This window comes from Melopsittacus undulatus, chromosome 2, assembly GCF_012275295.1.
Source record: "Melopsittacus undulatus isolate bMelUnd1 chromosome 2, bMelUnd1.mat.Z, whole genome shotgun sequence".
Taxonomy (NCBI): Eukaryota; Metazoa; Chordata; class Aves; order Psittaciformes; family Psittaculidae; genus Melopsittacus; species Melopsittacus undulatus.
Genome location: NC_047528.1, coordinates 64579744 through 64596149, shown reverse-complemented (window position 1 = coordinate 64596149; position 16406 = coordinate 64579744). Strand labels below are relative to the sequence as shown.

Genomic DNA, 16406 nt, shown 5'->3' with positions numbered 1-16406 from the left:
AACAAACCTTCTGGGTTATATTTATCTGTATGGCTACATGGCTACAGAAGCCGGGGTGATAACCTCCAAGTAGAATGGCTATTGTATTCATGGGAGCAATTCAGAAAATACTTGCTTGTGTATAGGTTTACATACAATTAAAAAAAAAATAGAGTACCTACACCGAAAAGATTATCAACAACCATAATGACAGTATTGCTTTGGTGCCAAAACACCCCATATGAAATCAGATCCTTTCTTCCTATGAGCTTTTCATACACAACAGCAGAAGCAGGCTTTATCTGAGGAGTTTGTAAGCTAAACAAACAAGACTGGAAAAGAAAGCTGCAGGACTTCTCAGCCCCCAGGTTGGCAGTCCATGCTGGGTGGGATAAAGACATGCTGGATGCCCTCCCTCCTGCTTGCCCTTGTCACCCTGGAAAAGAGACTGAAGTAGGTGACATATGAACTAGATGGGAGCTGCAGTAACCTCTACTCAGATCCCTGATCTGAATGACTGGGAGACAACAGCCTGATTCCTCTCTATAAGCCAGCCTGGAGGTAACCAGAGGACCTGTAACCAAAGCAGGCTGGTCCCTCTAGACGGAACTAGCTACAGTGCGATGGCTGAGCTGCAGGACCAGGGTCCCTCTCTCCTGTTAGGACTGCACAGATGAGCATGACCCATAGTTTTACTAGTCCCCACTCTTCTTTATGGGTGATTTTAGTGTTGTCACAGTATTCTTATTTCTTCTGGCTCTGAGTGCCTCCTCAGAGGCTTTACGTGCTTTCAAGATTCTGTGCATGCTTAGGACATGGGTACAGCTCCTTCACCTACAGGCTTAAAGCCAACCTGATGTAGACAAAGTGTCCAGCAGCAGCACAGATGGGCAAGCAGAGCCTTCATCTCCCCCCTGGACTCTAAAGACTAGAGCAGGAGCAGGAGGTGGGAAGAGTTGCCTCCTATTTGTCTCTGCAGCTTTGCTGGAGGCCAATGTCAATCTTCATGTGAGGCACACAGCAAGTTAATTTCTATTTGTGTATGTTGCAAAGAGCAGGCACATGGTGATTTTTCCTCTTGGTCATCCCTTTTTTTCCCTGGTCCACAGGGCTTCACGTAACAAGTCTGAGAAGAAGAGGCGTGATCAGTTCAATGTTCTCATCAAAGAGCTCAGCTCCATGCTTCCAGGCAACACTCGCAAAATGGACAAAACTACCGTGCTGGAAAAAGTCATTGGCTTTCTGCAGAAACACAACGGTAAGATTTACTGCAGCTCTTCGTGCACTTGCCAGACAGTTACTACAATATCCTCTTTCCTTCAGTGATTATCAGAACGGCTCAAGGGGCCTAAAAGTGCCAACGTAAGGTTGGGAGGTTTTTTCTGTCTCATCCAAAAAGATTATTTTCAGGCATTGTGCTGCCCAGATCCATCTCCTTGACTACTTTTCATCTGAGGATGACTCTCCACCTGCTAGAGAAGGGGTGAATGGCAGGAACCAGGGGAAGGAGGGCAGCAGTGCCCTGCAGCATGCATTAAGAAGAAAGACACTTTGAACAAGAGAGATTTGGGGCCAGAGGCAAGAGTCTCTTCCTTGAAACCTGCAATATTGTGAGCAGAAGAACAAAGCATTCACCCCAGCTTCTCTACAGAAAAATGGAGGGAAGCAGTCTGCTGAGCCCCCCTGCTCCTCTTCAGTGGACTGTGTAGAACTCAATTCTCCAGTGAGCAGAAAACATAGACCAGAAAGGGCCCAATTTTTGAAGTCAGCTTCAGCAAATTACATCCACAGATAGCTGACGTGCTTCACCCAGCATGTGCAAGCAGGAGCTACATCGCAGCGTGCAGTTGCGGTGGTAAAGTTCAGCCTCAGAAGGCCAGGAATTTATTTTTTAATGCACAGAGCAGTGACAGTTGAGTGCTTTAGAAATGTACCCTCAGAGAGGGCAGAGGAGATTTCTGACCTTGCTGATTTAATCTGCTTGGTCTAGTTTCTAGTCAGTGAGAGGAATGTGTGCTGTGGGCTCCCTGAGGCATGGACATCCACCAGCAGCGGACAATAGAAACGCTTCTCCCTTATAAATCAGGGAACTGGTTTAATGGGGCTCCCTTGCTCTGTCTCTGTGAGGAAAAGGCTTTGGTGAGTGACCAAGGGGAACGTCCCTGGTCCCACAAAGCAGAAAGGGGTCTCACGAGCCAATATACTGCATCTCCTAGCTCACCTTTGCTTATCCAGCACCACACAGAGCTCACTGGAGAGCTCTGGGTGAAATGGAAGAGACCATAAAAATTCTTATATAATGACTCCCAACATAATGGAGTCACCAGTGTCAAACTTACTGAGGAAATAATTATAGTGGTTCTGTTCTTAGAGCACAGGTTTGCCTTAAATGAATTTTTGCCACAGACAAGATGATTTCATACAGGAGGGCATGACTAGGACATCTCAAAGTTTAATAATTGTATATACCCATTAAAAAAATGACAGTAATAACATGTGGGGTTTTTTTTAGCTGCCCAAGGCAGAGTAAAGGAGAATGTGAACATACTCAGTCATAAAGCCAAGCAAAGAACAATCACACAAGATCTGAATAAATGTAGATAAGTGTAGCTGATAGCTCAAATGATTTACTGCAAAAGGCACTGCATTTCTGGAAGAACAACTAGGTAAAAGAAAGCTAGCAGTCACAAATCCTTGCACAGTAATTGGGTCAAAATGTGACTGGGTTTTGTGCACTTGCTAAAAAAAGCAAATGTTATCTATTTTTAAACCAGATTAGTAGTTACACAATGCAATACAAAGCATCAGCGTTTTAAAATGTTATCTTCAGCGTACTTTGGATCTGGTTCATTCAATCATATTTCCCTTTCATTTTGTAGGTTAAACCACTATTTTAGTCATAACAGAGGAGGAGGTCAGTTTTCAGTTGATTTTTTTTTTAGTTCGTAAACGGCCTCCTTATTCATAATCCACAGAATCTCCCAAATCTCAAGTAATTCTTTTAGCAGTTGCTGTTTCATGCATATCAACTTTTCCAAGCTATGGATCTGCTGAAAGTACCCTGTATTCTGAAACTATATAATAAAAATCTGTCAGGCTGATGTCTCTTTTCCCTCAGTCTTGTTTTGAACCTCCATGTAGAATCATGGGGGCTGTGGAGAGCTGCCATGCTATCCATGACAGCCCCCAGCAGTGCAGAAAGCGAGTTGAACAAGCTAGTAGAAGCAGGCAGCTGCATTTCCACTAATAAAGACTGAAGGAAGGCTTTGATTTCTTTCTAGGCAACGATATGCACAGGCACTGGTATAAACTTGCTGTCTTTAATATCATTTAGCCATTTGGATTTATCTGGTCAGTTTGCCTGTGTGCTCCAAATGGAGAGTGTTGGGTGTTACCTGTTCTGAAAGTGTTAATCAATAGGATTAATTAGCAGGCAGCACCAAAAGAAGACAGGTAGTGCTCAGCATCCTCTCGCTACTAGAGCTGAATAAGGGAGCACCCTTGGACAAGCAGAGGGAGAAGTGAACAAAAACCAGCTCAGGTCTCTAAATTTTAAGATCTGTCCCCCATAACCCTGTCTGATTTGGGTATAGGTAATGTGAGTGGTTGTTTTCGAAGGAAATGGCTCACCAATGTGCACCCAGTTGCCCCCAGTATGGTTCCCAGTTTGAGTGTGGAGCTGTGACTTGTTACCCCAGTGTGCCTCTACCCTCCATGGAAAGCCCTCAGGGAACAAACATCTTCAGGCTGCTGTGGGGCTAAGACTGGCCAGCAGCAGGGCAAAACCCCATGGTGTTTGACAGCACAGGAGGCCCTCTACTCCAGATAGAGTTTGGGATGAGATGCTGGTTCTCCATTCCCTCTACGACACTGCTATACATTGTGGGGCTGGCAGTAGGCATGGGAGAGAGTGGGGGCAATAGCATCGGTGTAAGGCTGCTGCAAACACTTATATTTCACACACATTTTGGAGAGCAAAGCAATAGCTCTGCTGTTCAGGGTCACAGCTCCCTGGGGCTGTTCCAAAGGAGTTTTCTTGCTGCTCCCTATTTGGCAGAGAAGCTGTAGGCTGAACCGGAGCTGTCTGGCACCCTAATTTTGAAGCTGTAAATTGTAAGTATCAATTTGACACGTGCTAATCTTTGCCTTGATTTTATTTTCATGCAAAGTGGTTTTATCTTTAGATCAATACCCAAGTAAGGCTGCTTGAGGCCAACGGCTATGAGAATACAGACTCCCACTGAAGTCAGTTCAAGCTGAGCTGAGGAAAACATGAGGAAAACATTTCAAGATTGGGCCCACTTTAGATAGCCATTACTGTCTCTGTATGTAAGCCCATGCTTGAAAACTGCAATTTGTTGAACATGAAGATGATTTCTATCTTTTCATAGCAACTCATATATAGTCTTACACGATACAAGTTTCTTTGAATTTAAAAAATTCAAATGTTTTATTTGTCTAGAAGTCTCAGCACAGACGGAGATTTCTGAAATTCAGCAGGACTGGAAGCCTTCATTTCTCAGCAACGAAGAATTCACCCAGCTGATGTTGGAGGTGAACATGCATATATACTGTTTCTAATTTTGTCTAGCACTCATCAAAATGCCCGTGCATCTAGAATAAAATGTCATCTGCCCTTCTGAAAGAGGAGGTTTCAGGTATTGCTGTATTTGACTGTCAAGCAGAGCTGTCTCTGGGGCAAGGGATTAGAGTCCCTACATCTTTTCACTCTTGACGGTGCCATCGCACCATGCTGCTTCAGCCCTCAGTGTTGCCCAGGGACTGCCAAGAAATGCATTTCAGCAGAGGGATTCAAATCAGAGGTTACATTTTAGTTTTACAATCAGAGGTGAGGAAAAGGGCACACAGCAGCTTTTTCTCCTGTTCTTGGAAGGCGTTATTATTACCTAATATTTATGCAAGACTAGCACCTAAAAAGCAGCAGTGTCGCATCCCTCTACTGCTAGGTGCTGTACAAGCAGATAAAACCTGACAGCTACTCTTGGTTTGATACAGTTAATACTTCCACTCTAATGCTTTTCAAGGCCCTTATCAAACACTTTTCATTCTAACAGGGAACAGGGTTATTTTGCAATGATAGTTTTTAAATTACTTTTAAATTATACCATAGGTGCTTTTAATGCTAGCTGGGATTTGAAGAGAGGTGACTCAATGGCATTTATGTAGGTTCAAGATGAAATGCAAATGAGCTGCTAAAATTCATTTTTCTTTCTCAATAACAGCTAGAACCTTCTTTAGCAAGGATCTTCTCCTGTACTGAGCACATGGAGGTTGCATGGTCCCACAGTGTCCTTTGAGAACAAGCTTCTCTTCCTCCCACAAACAATGTGAATGTGGGATGTGATCAGGCTCTGGCAGCAGACAAGGAGGAGTGCAGGGGAGCAACTTCACCAACCAGGGGGTGGCACAAAGCCAGGGCATAATGCTGGCCCCAGGGGCTGGCAGTCCCTTGGCCACTGTAGTTTGCTGTGATGAGACTCCCCTGTTCCAATGTTACGAGATGCCTTGCTTTCATCGCACTGAAAATCCCCCATTCCCATCTCAGTGTGCAGGAGCTTCACATACATAACTCCTTCAGCCTGCACTGAAATACTTCCTTCAGATAGCAGTAAATTGGCAGTTGTCTTGACTGGCTGGGCCTTTGTTGATTCTACTTGTATGCCACACAATTTTAGATTAAAACAATTGCTTTTAGTTTCCCAGCCTATAAATCACCTTCATGGTCCTGTGATTTTCCATGCCCTTCAAGATAACATTGGGTATTGGGATGTCCTGTTGAGCTAGCTGTTCATCATTCTCTGCTTTTTTGCCTTTCTATTAATCTTATTTTATTAACATTTGGACAAGACCGCTTGAAGTTTTTCCCATCCTGTTATTAAAAGATGGGAAGGGTTTTTTCAAGCGCTAATTCAAAAGAATCAGAGCATAATTGACTGCGGTGCTACATCAGCTTTCTTGAAAATGGCCTTTTCTTATCCCATTGAAAAGGCTGTCATCAAATTACATAAAAGTAGGTATTAGGCTCTGTTTGTTCAAGCAGGACTGTTGCAGTAGTTAAATCTTCGAAGGGGGATATGCCCTCTTAATGTTAGAAGGACCAGTTGCGAGTAAATAAAAATAGAATTTGTATGCATGCATTAACTCGATTTTACCACAGAATTGTGATGTGAGTCACTTGGTACAATTTGCATTGGATATGAAATAAAGACTTGATTTGAAAAAATAAAAAAATCCAACAACGTTCACCATAGTAACATGCACAATCCAGCTGCCTTGTAAAACCTCTGTTCTCTTCCATGGGTTAACAGCTATCCTGCTTTTTTAGAAAACAGCTTGAATGTACTACACGAAAGAAAAACATATTCTCTGCACTTCGATTAACAAAATCACACTAACTGTAGGAGCTGGAGGGTTTTCAGAGATGCTAAACACACTCTTCTACTGGGGTATAAGTTATTGACCTGCTTTTCAAAGGATTGTAGCACCAGCAGATTCCCATTGACTTAAATAGTTGTGGGTGCTCAGCATTCTCTGGAAAGAGGAACATATGTTTGTGTCTTTATTCAAGGCTTTGTGTTTTCCTTTTTTTTCCCCCTTTTTGAAAAACAATTAGCATTTTTCAGTGCTCTCAGAATTCTTTTCCTTATTGAAGTCAGCAGGAGGGAAGGATGTGCTGCGGCTCACAGGATCAACTGCTAGTCTGGCTTGGAGGCGTGCCTGGGTTTGCAGTAAGGTTTTGTAACACCATGGCACCCTGATCAGGCTCTTTGCAGTACCCCTGTCTCCTGAACAGGTATCACCTCTGGAGTACAGTCAAACTCTGCTCTGATTCAGTTGTGCTTGCCATGCCCATACTGCTCAAATCCCGCAGGCAACACTGACTCCAGATAACCAGTGAACTCACAGGAAGGACCCAGACCTGATCCACTTGAAGGCTTTGGGAGCTTCGCTAATGACTACTTCATTACAACAGGAAGGTTTTAATATATTCCCTGAGCACCTGCTACTGAATCTTAATTTTGGGGGGAGGTCTGCTCAGGGTAGATTGCTGTAGACCTGGGAATCTACCTAGATTTAACTCTGAGCAACATTTAGGTCAAAACTTTGCAACTCAGAGTAAAGAAGAAACTAATTTTGAAGGTTAAATTGCTCCTGTACAGAGGATGGGAATGAGGCTGATATTCCCCATCAGTGCTAGGAGTGAAGGAGCTTACTGCAAGGTGGGACTGAAGAAGAAACTGCAGAAGGGTGGAATGAGTAATCTAATACCATGACCTTTAAAATAAATCACTCAATTAAAACTCAGGCTAAGGATTATTTGATCATTTGCATTGCTTTTACTTACATGAAAGCCCAGCAATATACAATGTTACATTAATACAAACTGAGATTTATGGGGTTTGCAGAGAAGTACCATTTTGAGATAGGGCCGCATCCTTTCATCATCCTTTGATATTTACACAGAGCTCAAATGTTCATTTTAATAACTTCCAAGGGATCCAGTCTTAGTCATTTTGCATTATTAAAATGTGTGATTAATTTAAAAACTGAGACATGAAATGTTCCTGTGAGCCCTTTGTTGCTTCAATAGTAGGTTTTACGAGACTACAAAGAGTGCTGTAAAAGTTAAATCAGACTGTAAAATCAGAGAATTACTGTTCTGCAACTTGAGATAACGTTCCTACACTCGATAACAATACGGTGCTGAAGTCAAACTGGTTTGATCAACATACAATGAGATGCCCTGTTTACACTGCTCATTCCTGTTAAAGCATTCTCCACTTGTCTGTTTTCCTTAGGCATTAGATGGCTTCATTATAGCAGTAACCACTGGTGGAAGCATCATCTATGTGTCTGACAGCATCACACCTCTTCTAGGGCATTTACCGGTGAGTAATGCTGTCATTGGCTTTTCTACTACACACCGTAGGACTGGGCCCTGTGTTTTTAGAAAGAGATGTAAAAGGGTGGTGGTGGGGTGTTGTTTTCCTGAAAACGCAGCTAGGGGCTTTATCCCTGCATTATGGTGGCTGCTGCTGTTGATCAGCTCTGTTCTTTCTCCGTCTGATTCATACCCTTCAGGTTTTTGTTGCTATGAGGCACTTTGGCTTGAATGGAAAAAGCTCTGCGGGAGTACTCTGGACAAGGAAGAGACAGGGTGACCTGGCTGATCTCTTCCATCTCTAAGCTAGCAGAGAATAGCACCAGTGCTGCTGGCAGCCTGGCAAGGAGCTTGTTAAGGGCCTTATTCTGCTCCCAGGGAGGTAAAGGATAAAAACCCCATTGAATTCAGACCTAGCCAGGGGCTGCTGCAAAGCTCTTCCTGCAGCTCTGCTGTGCTTTCCCAAGGGGAACACACCTTGCTCCAGGGAGGAGCTGGTGCTTGGGTCCAGCACATACAGCTTGTTTTATCTGCCGGCTGCTGGGTTTCGCTGTGGGAGACACTCCTGTGCGTGCTAGCTTGGGCTGGAGGAGCAAGGGAGACGAACTGCTCCAAACCGTGTTCCTGTTGCTAAGGCTGCTCTAGGAGAAATGGCATAATAATTAAGGATTAATCCTCACACTCATTTTTAGCAGCTTGGTCTCAAATAAATACATGCCCAAGAGAAAAAAATAGCTGCCAAATCATTATTGTACCACCCCCCTGCCATGTTCTTAGGAAAATTGCAATTCTTTTTCTCTCATTTACTTTTTCACCAAATACATGTTATGTTTTCCACCCAGACAAATGTATTTCACACATGCAACCTTGCTGTAATATGAACAAAAATTATTTTCTTCTGAGACGAAAGGAACTTGATGAAAGGAGGCAGCTCCTGGTAAATGCAAGAATATTGCTATGCAACAACAGATTGAACCAAATCTATTTCAGTTTTCTAATCCACAATGGTTGAGAAAACCGGTAGCTGACTATTTTCTGACATGTGCCTCCACTTCAAAGGCTGAGAGAACCCTGTCCAGCATTCAGGGTCTTCATACACTTACCGATTTCTGTGGAATCTGTTTGTCTTTCATGGTTTGGGGTTTTCATTGCTATCCCTTCCAAATATTGATTCTTACTGGAGATGGTCAATCTGCTGTGGGGAAGTATTACTTTTCAGGAACTGACATTTCAGACCATCTGCCTAAAACCTTAAGCCCAGGGTGAATGTGGATGGGTTCAGGTTCCCTGAACTGGACCATCACAGACTAAATTGGTTTTCCCTCCTGAAGTCATGCCTTGTGCGATAATCTTGCATGGTATCCAGCTCAAAATAAGGACAGAGATGGGCATTATTTTTTAGTTGCAGCACATAGCAACCCAAGCCAGGGACCAACCTGCTGGGGCTGGTGGTGGAGCAGAAGTTCCCACAGACCTTATCAGAGCTGATGGAATGATGATGGTTAAAAACTGCTCCACCAGCACATGCCTGCAGAATGACTGGGTGCATCCCTGAAACCGCAACTGAGAAAGTCATAAAGGCTTCTGCCTGCCCAGGGTTGGCATATCGTTATGGCCATGGGTAGTTAGATGCACACTGGGCATTGTAGTCCCATGCTGCCCTTTCCATATGTCGTTTTTTAAGTTTTAAAACTAATCAGAGTGCTATCTGGAGAATCTGTGTGGCTCTTTTTGTTTACCTCCAGGATCTATTTGTAAGCTAAGTGCAGACATGTTTTGAGGGACAAAATACCAATTCTTTCTCCTCTGAAGCTGCAAGGGGAAAAAGTGCTCTGCAAATCTTCTGCTTTGAGTACTGAAAGGAAAGCAAAACTGGGCAGAATGTGGAGTAGGACTCTCTGAGGGCCCCTATCAAGAAATCTGATGCATTTTCTTTCATTAAAGTCATAAAAGACTCTGGTGCTGAGAACAAATATGTCCAATTCTCTTTAATACAGTTTCTCTAAGTTCCATGGAGTGTTTTCAAACACAGACTTCTTCTGTTGTAATTCTAAATAGTTTGTTTTTACAAGATCTGGAGGCTACTCTTAGGGTCGGTTGATGTAAAGAGAGGTTTAGCTCACACAGTAAGACTGACTACAGTTGAAGTGAAGTGAGCTTCTGGAAATGTAGTCACAACTCACAGCATTTACCAGTCAGAGGGTCCTCCCTGTCCCTTCTTGCCTGCTTTGCTGAGTGCAACAGTTAAACACAGGCAGCAGAGTGACTTGTTTCCATGTTACAGGAGGAGACGTAGTTTTCTCACAGACATTGCTTGCCCATGGACTCAGGCAGAAGATGCTGCACAAGCTCACAGACTAGGAGGGTGATGTCCATCTCACCCAGCTTCAGTCCCATAGCCAAGGTGTCCACACTCAGCTCCCGCCCATATGAGGACCCACAAGGGTTGGTGGGCAGGTGGCTGTGCAGAGGCAGAGCTGAGCTTCTCCTTGGTGGGTTTTTCTCCCCAGGGGTTCCTCAGTGAAGCTTAGGCAGCTGCTCTGCTGTGTTGGGCACTATAGCTAAACATCAGGGTGGAAAAATCCAGGCCACAGCACCTTATAGTGTACAAAAGTTAGATATGCTGTGTCGCTGTTACAGGGTAGCAATGGGCATCACTGCAGGTTATACAGGTTGATAGAGGGGCCAAATCCCAGTGCACAATACCACAGCTATCTTTCTGTTTTGCGTTGATGGGAAAAAAGCCCATATCATTTGCAACCCTCCACCTTTCCATTCCCGTAGTGACTATGCTTGCTGAGTTTCCCTGCTTTTTTTCCCTCAAAGTGGGAATAACTCATCATATTTCCTCCTTATCACCTCCCAAAAGCAATGAAATGGTGAGGAAGGAGCTCCATTTTGGAGTACAGTTGTTTTACTGAAACTGCACACATATTTTATCTCTGCATCAAATGATTGCAGAACTTGGTGTACTGTACTTAGAAAGGACCAGTATCTACATATGCAAACATGTTGTTTCTTTCCTGCCATAGCTATCAGGGGCAAATACTCAGAAGTTCATGTTAGCAGGATCCATTGATTTGAGGGTGCAGAGTATATTCCAAGCTTAGCTTGGCAGCATAAATATGCACTAACATAGTCCATCTAACCACTCTACCCGCAGCCGCTGTAATTTGTCCCCTTTGCCTGTCTCATTCAGCAATGCTTTGTGGCTGTGCCTGCCAGCAGGGCAGGACTGCCCACTGCAGAATAATTAGAATAATTAGACAAAGCTGCAAACTGTTCCTCTCCAACTGATGCATTTTTGTCTGTGATGATCACATTTTGTCCATCTCTCCAGTCACCTTTTTGCTGTGGCACCAGATGTCTGCTCTTTGGGTCTGGTGCAGAATTAACTCTGAATAGCTTCCCTGGCATTTCCCACAGCTCCAGCGAGACTGGAATGTTTTTTTCCTTCTCTCTGTTTGACCTGTTGATATACTCTTGATTGACATACTGATTCAAGAATATTATTGGAGTCTTGATACGTACAGCATCCAGACATTCTGTTCCGTGTGCTGCTTTACAGGTATGCCTAACCTGCCCAAGAGGCAAGAGCTGTGAAACGCAGTGAGAAGTAGAAAAGATGGTACTTCTAACAGCAAAGATGCAAACCAAATACTACATTCTGAATATGGTATACAATGGCAGCAAAAATATAAATGCCAGGGCTCACAAATCAATGAATAGCTCAGGGCAGGAGGTTGCTTTAAGGGGTATGCAGAACAGAAGTCTCCTGTAACTCCAACTGTAGGTGTAGTCACAGGCCTCTGCAGCTACTATCATCAACAGAAAAGACACTGCAGAACCAGTAATAGGTTTTGAATGGGAGCTTGGTCACAGTATGGAGACAAAAGGTGGCACATCCTTGGGTAAAGAAAGAAGCAACAGTGAGTCCGAGGAGAGGTGGCAGCTCACATCTAGTACTCCTAGAGTTACTGCTGAGTGAATGGGAGATTAATTAACCTCAATGAGACTTGTGGGAAACTGGTGGATAAGTATCATTATCTACCATTTACAGGTTGAAAGGGAATGAGAGAGAAAAATTCCTGTTCTGAGACTGTACCAAAAGCCTTGAACAGGACTCACCACTGTAGTTTCCCATGAGATGCTTTTTCTTCATATGCACCAAATCGCATTAACAATGTACTTAATTTTGTATAAATACATATAAATATGCATATATATGTAAAATAAATGTGTACGTCTAGAAAATAAATATAGATTACATAAATATCATTTATGAGATCTGCTTTTCTAAAGAGAAGAAGGACTTCTGTGGGTGTACTGAAGGTAGGCCTAAAGGGGACCTACAAGCAGTCTGGAGAGGGACTTTTTAGAAGGGCATGTAGGGATAGGACAAGGGGGAATGGCTTCAAGCTGGTATAGGGTAGATTTTGATCAGATATTAGGAAAAAAATCTTCACTGTGAGGGTGCTGAGCACTGGCACAGGGTGCACAAAGAAGCTGTGGCTGTCTCATCCCTGGCAGTGCTCAAGGCCAGCCTGGAGAGAGGTTGGAGCAACCTGGTCTAGTGGAAGGTGTCCCTGCCCATGGCAGGGGATTGGAACTGGATGGTCTTTAAGGTTCCTTTCAACCCAAACCATTCTGTGATTGTATGTGTGTATATTTATACATATTTATACATAAGTATATAAGCTTAATCACATACTGTATCAGTAGGATGCATATTAATGAGGTATACACTAAAGTCACAATAATTTTCAAATATTCTTAACAAAAAGAATATTCAAGTGTAACAAGCACATGTAATAAATACTTTAAACTGAATACTCTAAAGTTATATATTATCGCATCAAGATAAGTGTATAAAGCATAGCACTCTGATTTTCAAAGTACATTTCATTACTCTAAACAAGAATTCCATTCAGAACAGCAGGCATGGTGGAAAGGAGAGGGAAACCAAAGTGCAATCTTACATAAATGCATAGGTAAATTATTGTGATTAGTAACTTGCCAGTCTCATACAGGGCTAACACATTTTCAGCACGACTGTACAGTCTGATAGGAGCTGCTCTGGTGACACATGAAGCTGTGTCAGTGTGCCAGCTCTGCCTGAGGTAGTCATAAGTGGGATGGATGTAAGTCAATGCTGTCAGAGGGTCACTTTATCTCACAACTTCCTTCCAGACATGCTCTTCTAGCGTTAGGTTAGTTACCATGCTGAACACAGTGAGACCTTCTTCTTGGCAACCCTGTGACAGACTCTTTGTCTTCTCCACCCTGGGCCAGTCATGGCCTTTTGCATAAGCCCATCTCCTCTTTCCATTCCCAGATCTCAGTACATAGATTTCAGACGGGTTCAGGTTCATGCCAGCTAACCATGGGGCCAGAGACACCCAGGCATTCAGCTGATGGCTGGCCAGAGGGCTTGTGCCAATGGCACCATGAAGTCACCCTCCCTAGGGACAAATTACTGCTGCTGCAAAGCAGTGTTCAGAGTGGGGAGTCTCCTTCTCCCTGCTCCCACCTACCAGGGTGCTGGGAGCAGGGACCAATGGCTGCTGCTTCAAGGCCACTTCCAAGAAGCTGAGAGGGCTCCCTAAGGGGAGGACTGGATCCAGAACTGATCCAGCTCTTAGGTCTGGTGGCCCAGAGTGACCCCCACTGCTCCTGCTAGTCAGGGTTTGCCATGGAGAGCACAAGCTCCAGGGATCCATGACAGGCCTGTGCATGGAGCTAGTGAGCAGTATGGGGAGCCAGGCACCCACTCTCCAGCTCACTCCCAGGTTTCATCATTTAATTGTATGGATATACTTGGTGCATCTGATGGTCTCTGACAAACATTAGAGGAGCATCACTGAGTGCTGAGAATTAAGCTGAGAACTGGCCCACAGAGAAGTGGCTGCTCTGTTTGCCCAGCAGTTTCCTCCGTTTTAGACTTTGTCAGGAGTCCCTGTAAATCAGTGGGAAAGCTCCAGCTGATTGCCAGAGGCTTCATATCCACATTGCTGTGCATCTCTGCAAGTGTTGCTCGTTGTGATATTTCTGTTTCTCTCAAAGGTCCTTTTTCTTTGCAGTGTGATGTCTTGGATCAGAACTTGCTAAATTTCCTCCCAGAACAAGAACATTCAGAAATTTATAAGATGTTATCTTCTTGTATGCTTATGACGGATTCTGCCTCATCGGACTACCTAAAAAGTAAGTTTTAGTTTATCTTTCCCAGTAAATGAAAAAGCAGGGGCAGGATAAAATTTTTCTCTCAGAAAGAGTTTCTTATGTGATGTGCAATATAAAACTTAGGTTCATAGCCTTTTAAAAAGATCTTGCCACCCGGAATGACCCTTTGGTTCTATTTTGAAATGAAACTCATCGCCTTTATTTTACTAGGCTAAGACTACTTGCAGTTATGTTAATTATTGAATATCGTATCTTTTGAGACAACTGAGGAAAATAGGTTAGTTGATGGAAACTGAGAGTTCGTGTGAGACAAATCACATCTTAATTGATATTTCAGTCTGTTCGAGTAAGATGCTGTTCAGAGGTATGCTAATGTGGCATAGCTTTGGTTTGCATTCAAGTTGAAAAGTATCTGTAAAATCATTGTAATTATTTTCAAACGAAATTTGGTTTTCTTAAAAATGCTTTTATTTGCCTCATCCCTATTCACTTTAGGAGGTAAGATATAGGAAACCTGAAAACACACGGTAATGTAAGATGTACAGCTGCTTCATCTACCGTATATACAAAACCTGCAGCTGATCACTAATATGCCAAAGTTAATTTAATAGATATTTTGAGGTAATTAGGCATAGTTTTCCAACAGAAGATGTAGAGCAGCTGTGAGTCATGAGAAGCCTACATAGAAAAAAATGCTATAAATGAAGGAACCGGTTCTCTCCTTTGCTACACCAGTGCTATGGCAGTGGTGGAAGTGGTGTGAGACAAGGGCAGGCTACCCACAAAGGCTGCCCCTGAGCTGTGGGCAGACCTGTGCAGAGCCCTGAAGAACCTGCACCCCTGCAAAGTGATTCCGTGTAGACACTGATCCTGCCATGTATAGCATGTAGTACAATGGTGTAGAGGACTCTGAGTGGTAAGAAGCTGCTCTTGTGCTGCCAGTTGCAAGATTGGGGTTGGAAGACACCATTGGTTGTGTTTAGCTTAAATAGCATATTTATTTCTTCTTCTTCTTCTTTTAACAATCCAGCTGACAATGAACTAGAGTTTTATTGTCATCTTCTGAGAGGAAGTTTGAACCCAAAGGAATTTCCAACATATGAATACATAAAATTTGTAGGAAATTTTCGGTCTTACAGCAATGGTAAGCTTTAATTGTTGTATAAATGTTACTTTAGCTGTGTAAAATAAAATATCAGTATTGCTCCATTGAACAAGACAGGCTTTTAACCAAAAGGACTATTTTTAATGTTATGGGGTAAATTTTGCTTCCCATGGATCTCACTGCTCATTTGCAATATCTGGACAAATACCTATGAAGAGTGAAACTGCGTTAGTTGCTTTTGTTACTGCCCTTCACTTGTTAGCAGTGATCCTTTGCATAAGTTTGCAATAATGGCAGGTTCAGAGGAGTGTTTGCGCTCACTAATACCGTGTGCTAAGACTACCTATTAACTAAATAATAAGCTTGCTACCTTAGCTGCTGGCTTACATTAAACACAAGTGCTGTGCCAGAACTGACAATCTGCCAAATCTGCCCTCTCACCCTGCTCTGCAATCTACTTTGTAATGGAGTGCCTACAAGCACAGCTCCACACTGTGGTGAGGGGTCCCCTGCCACTGGCATAGGAGTGTCTGAGGACCCTTCCACCTACCTCCTTCTCCAGATGCCATTTTACATTCCAGCACTGCAGAACCCAATACCCTCAAAAAAGGGAAAGACATGCAGTCAGCATAGTCACTAGTGCACCACAGCCTGTCTAAGGGATGCAGGGCATATTTCCACCTCGCCCATTCCCTAACAAACAGATTGCTGCATGGCCATTAGTGTCAGAAATAAAATACCCTTTTATTACTTTCCCTTCCCCTGCCTGCCCAACTTTGCTTTAGTTACTTGCCTGATTGAACTCCAGAGTGGCATTTCCAAAGTTGCTGGTATTGTTCCAAATAGGTCATCCTCAGCAAAAAAAAATCCCCACCGTGCTTTCCAAAAACCACACGCCACACTGCGAGAAAATAAGTCCCTGTCCCCATTTAACTTTCTGCTCTTGCTCCACATGACTAGAATAGAAACCTACGTGCAGGATGGAGATATGTATTTCTTGTTTGGTGCCATCTGATTTGAAGCTTTATTTGTAATAAGAAATGTAACTGCCTGTATGCTTTCTAGTTTGAATGAAGTGAAATGCGGCTGCCTGACAGACGCACACACCAAGCTGTTCTGTTTTCTAGAGCAGAAACTGGCTTTCAGGTGCTGACTCATAAGGATACATTTCTACCAGGGGAATTTCTGATCCATTTTCTTCAAGGGTTTTTCAGCCTTTTATTTTGGTATGACCTTAAT

General features: G+C 43.3%; 1 protein-coding gene across 3 annotated transcripts in view; it reads left to right on the top strand.

Annotated features, from left to right (window-relative positions):
• Positions 1–16406, top strand: part of NPAS2 (neuronal PAS domain protein 2) — a 113582-nt gene that overhangs the window by 56198 nt on the left and 40978 nt on the right. For all 3 annotated transcript variants that reach the window (XM_034060017.1, XM_034060019.1, XM_034060018.1), the window contains exons 3-7: positions 1089–1237; positions 4442–4533; positions 7800–7889; positions 13963–14083; positions 15093–15206. In XM_034060017.1, coding sequence (XP_033915908.1) covers positions 1089–1237; positions 4442–4533; positions 7800–7889; positions 13963–14083; positions 15093–15206 — 566 coding nt within the window. The remainder of the gene's footprint in view (positions 1–1088; positions 1238–4441; positions 4534–7799; positions 7890–13962; positions 14084–15092; positions 15207–16406) is intronic.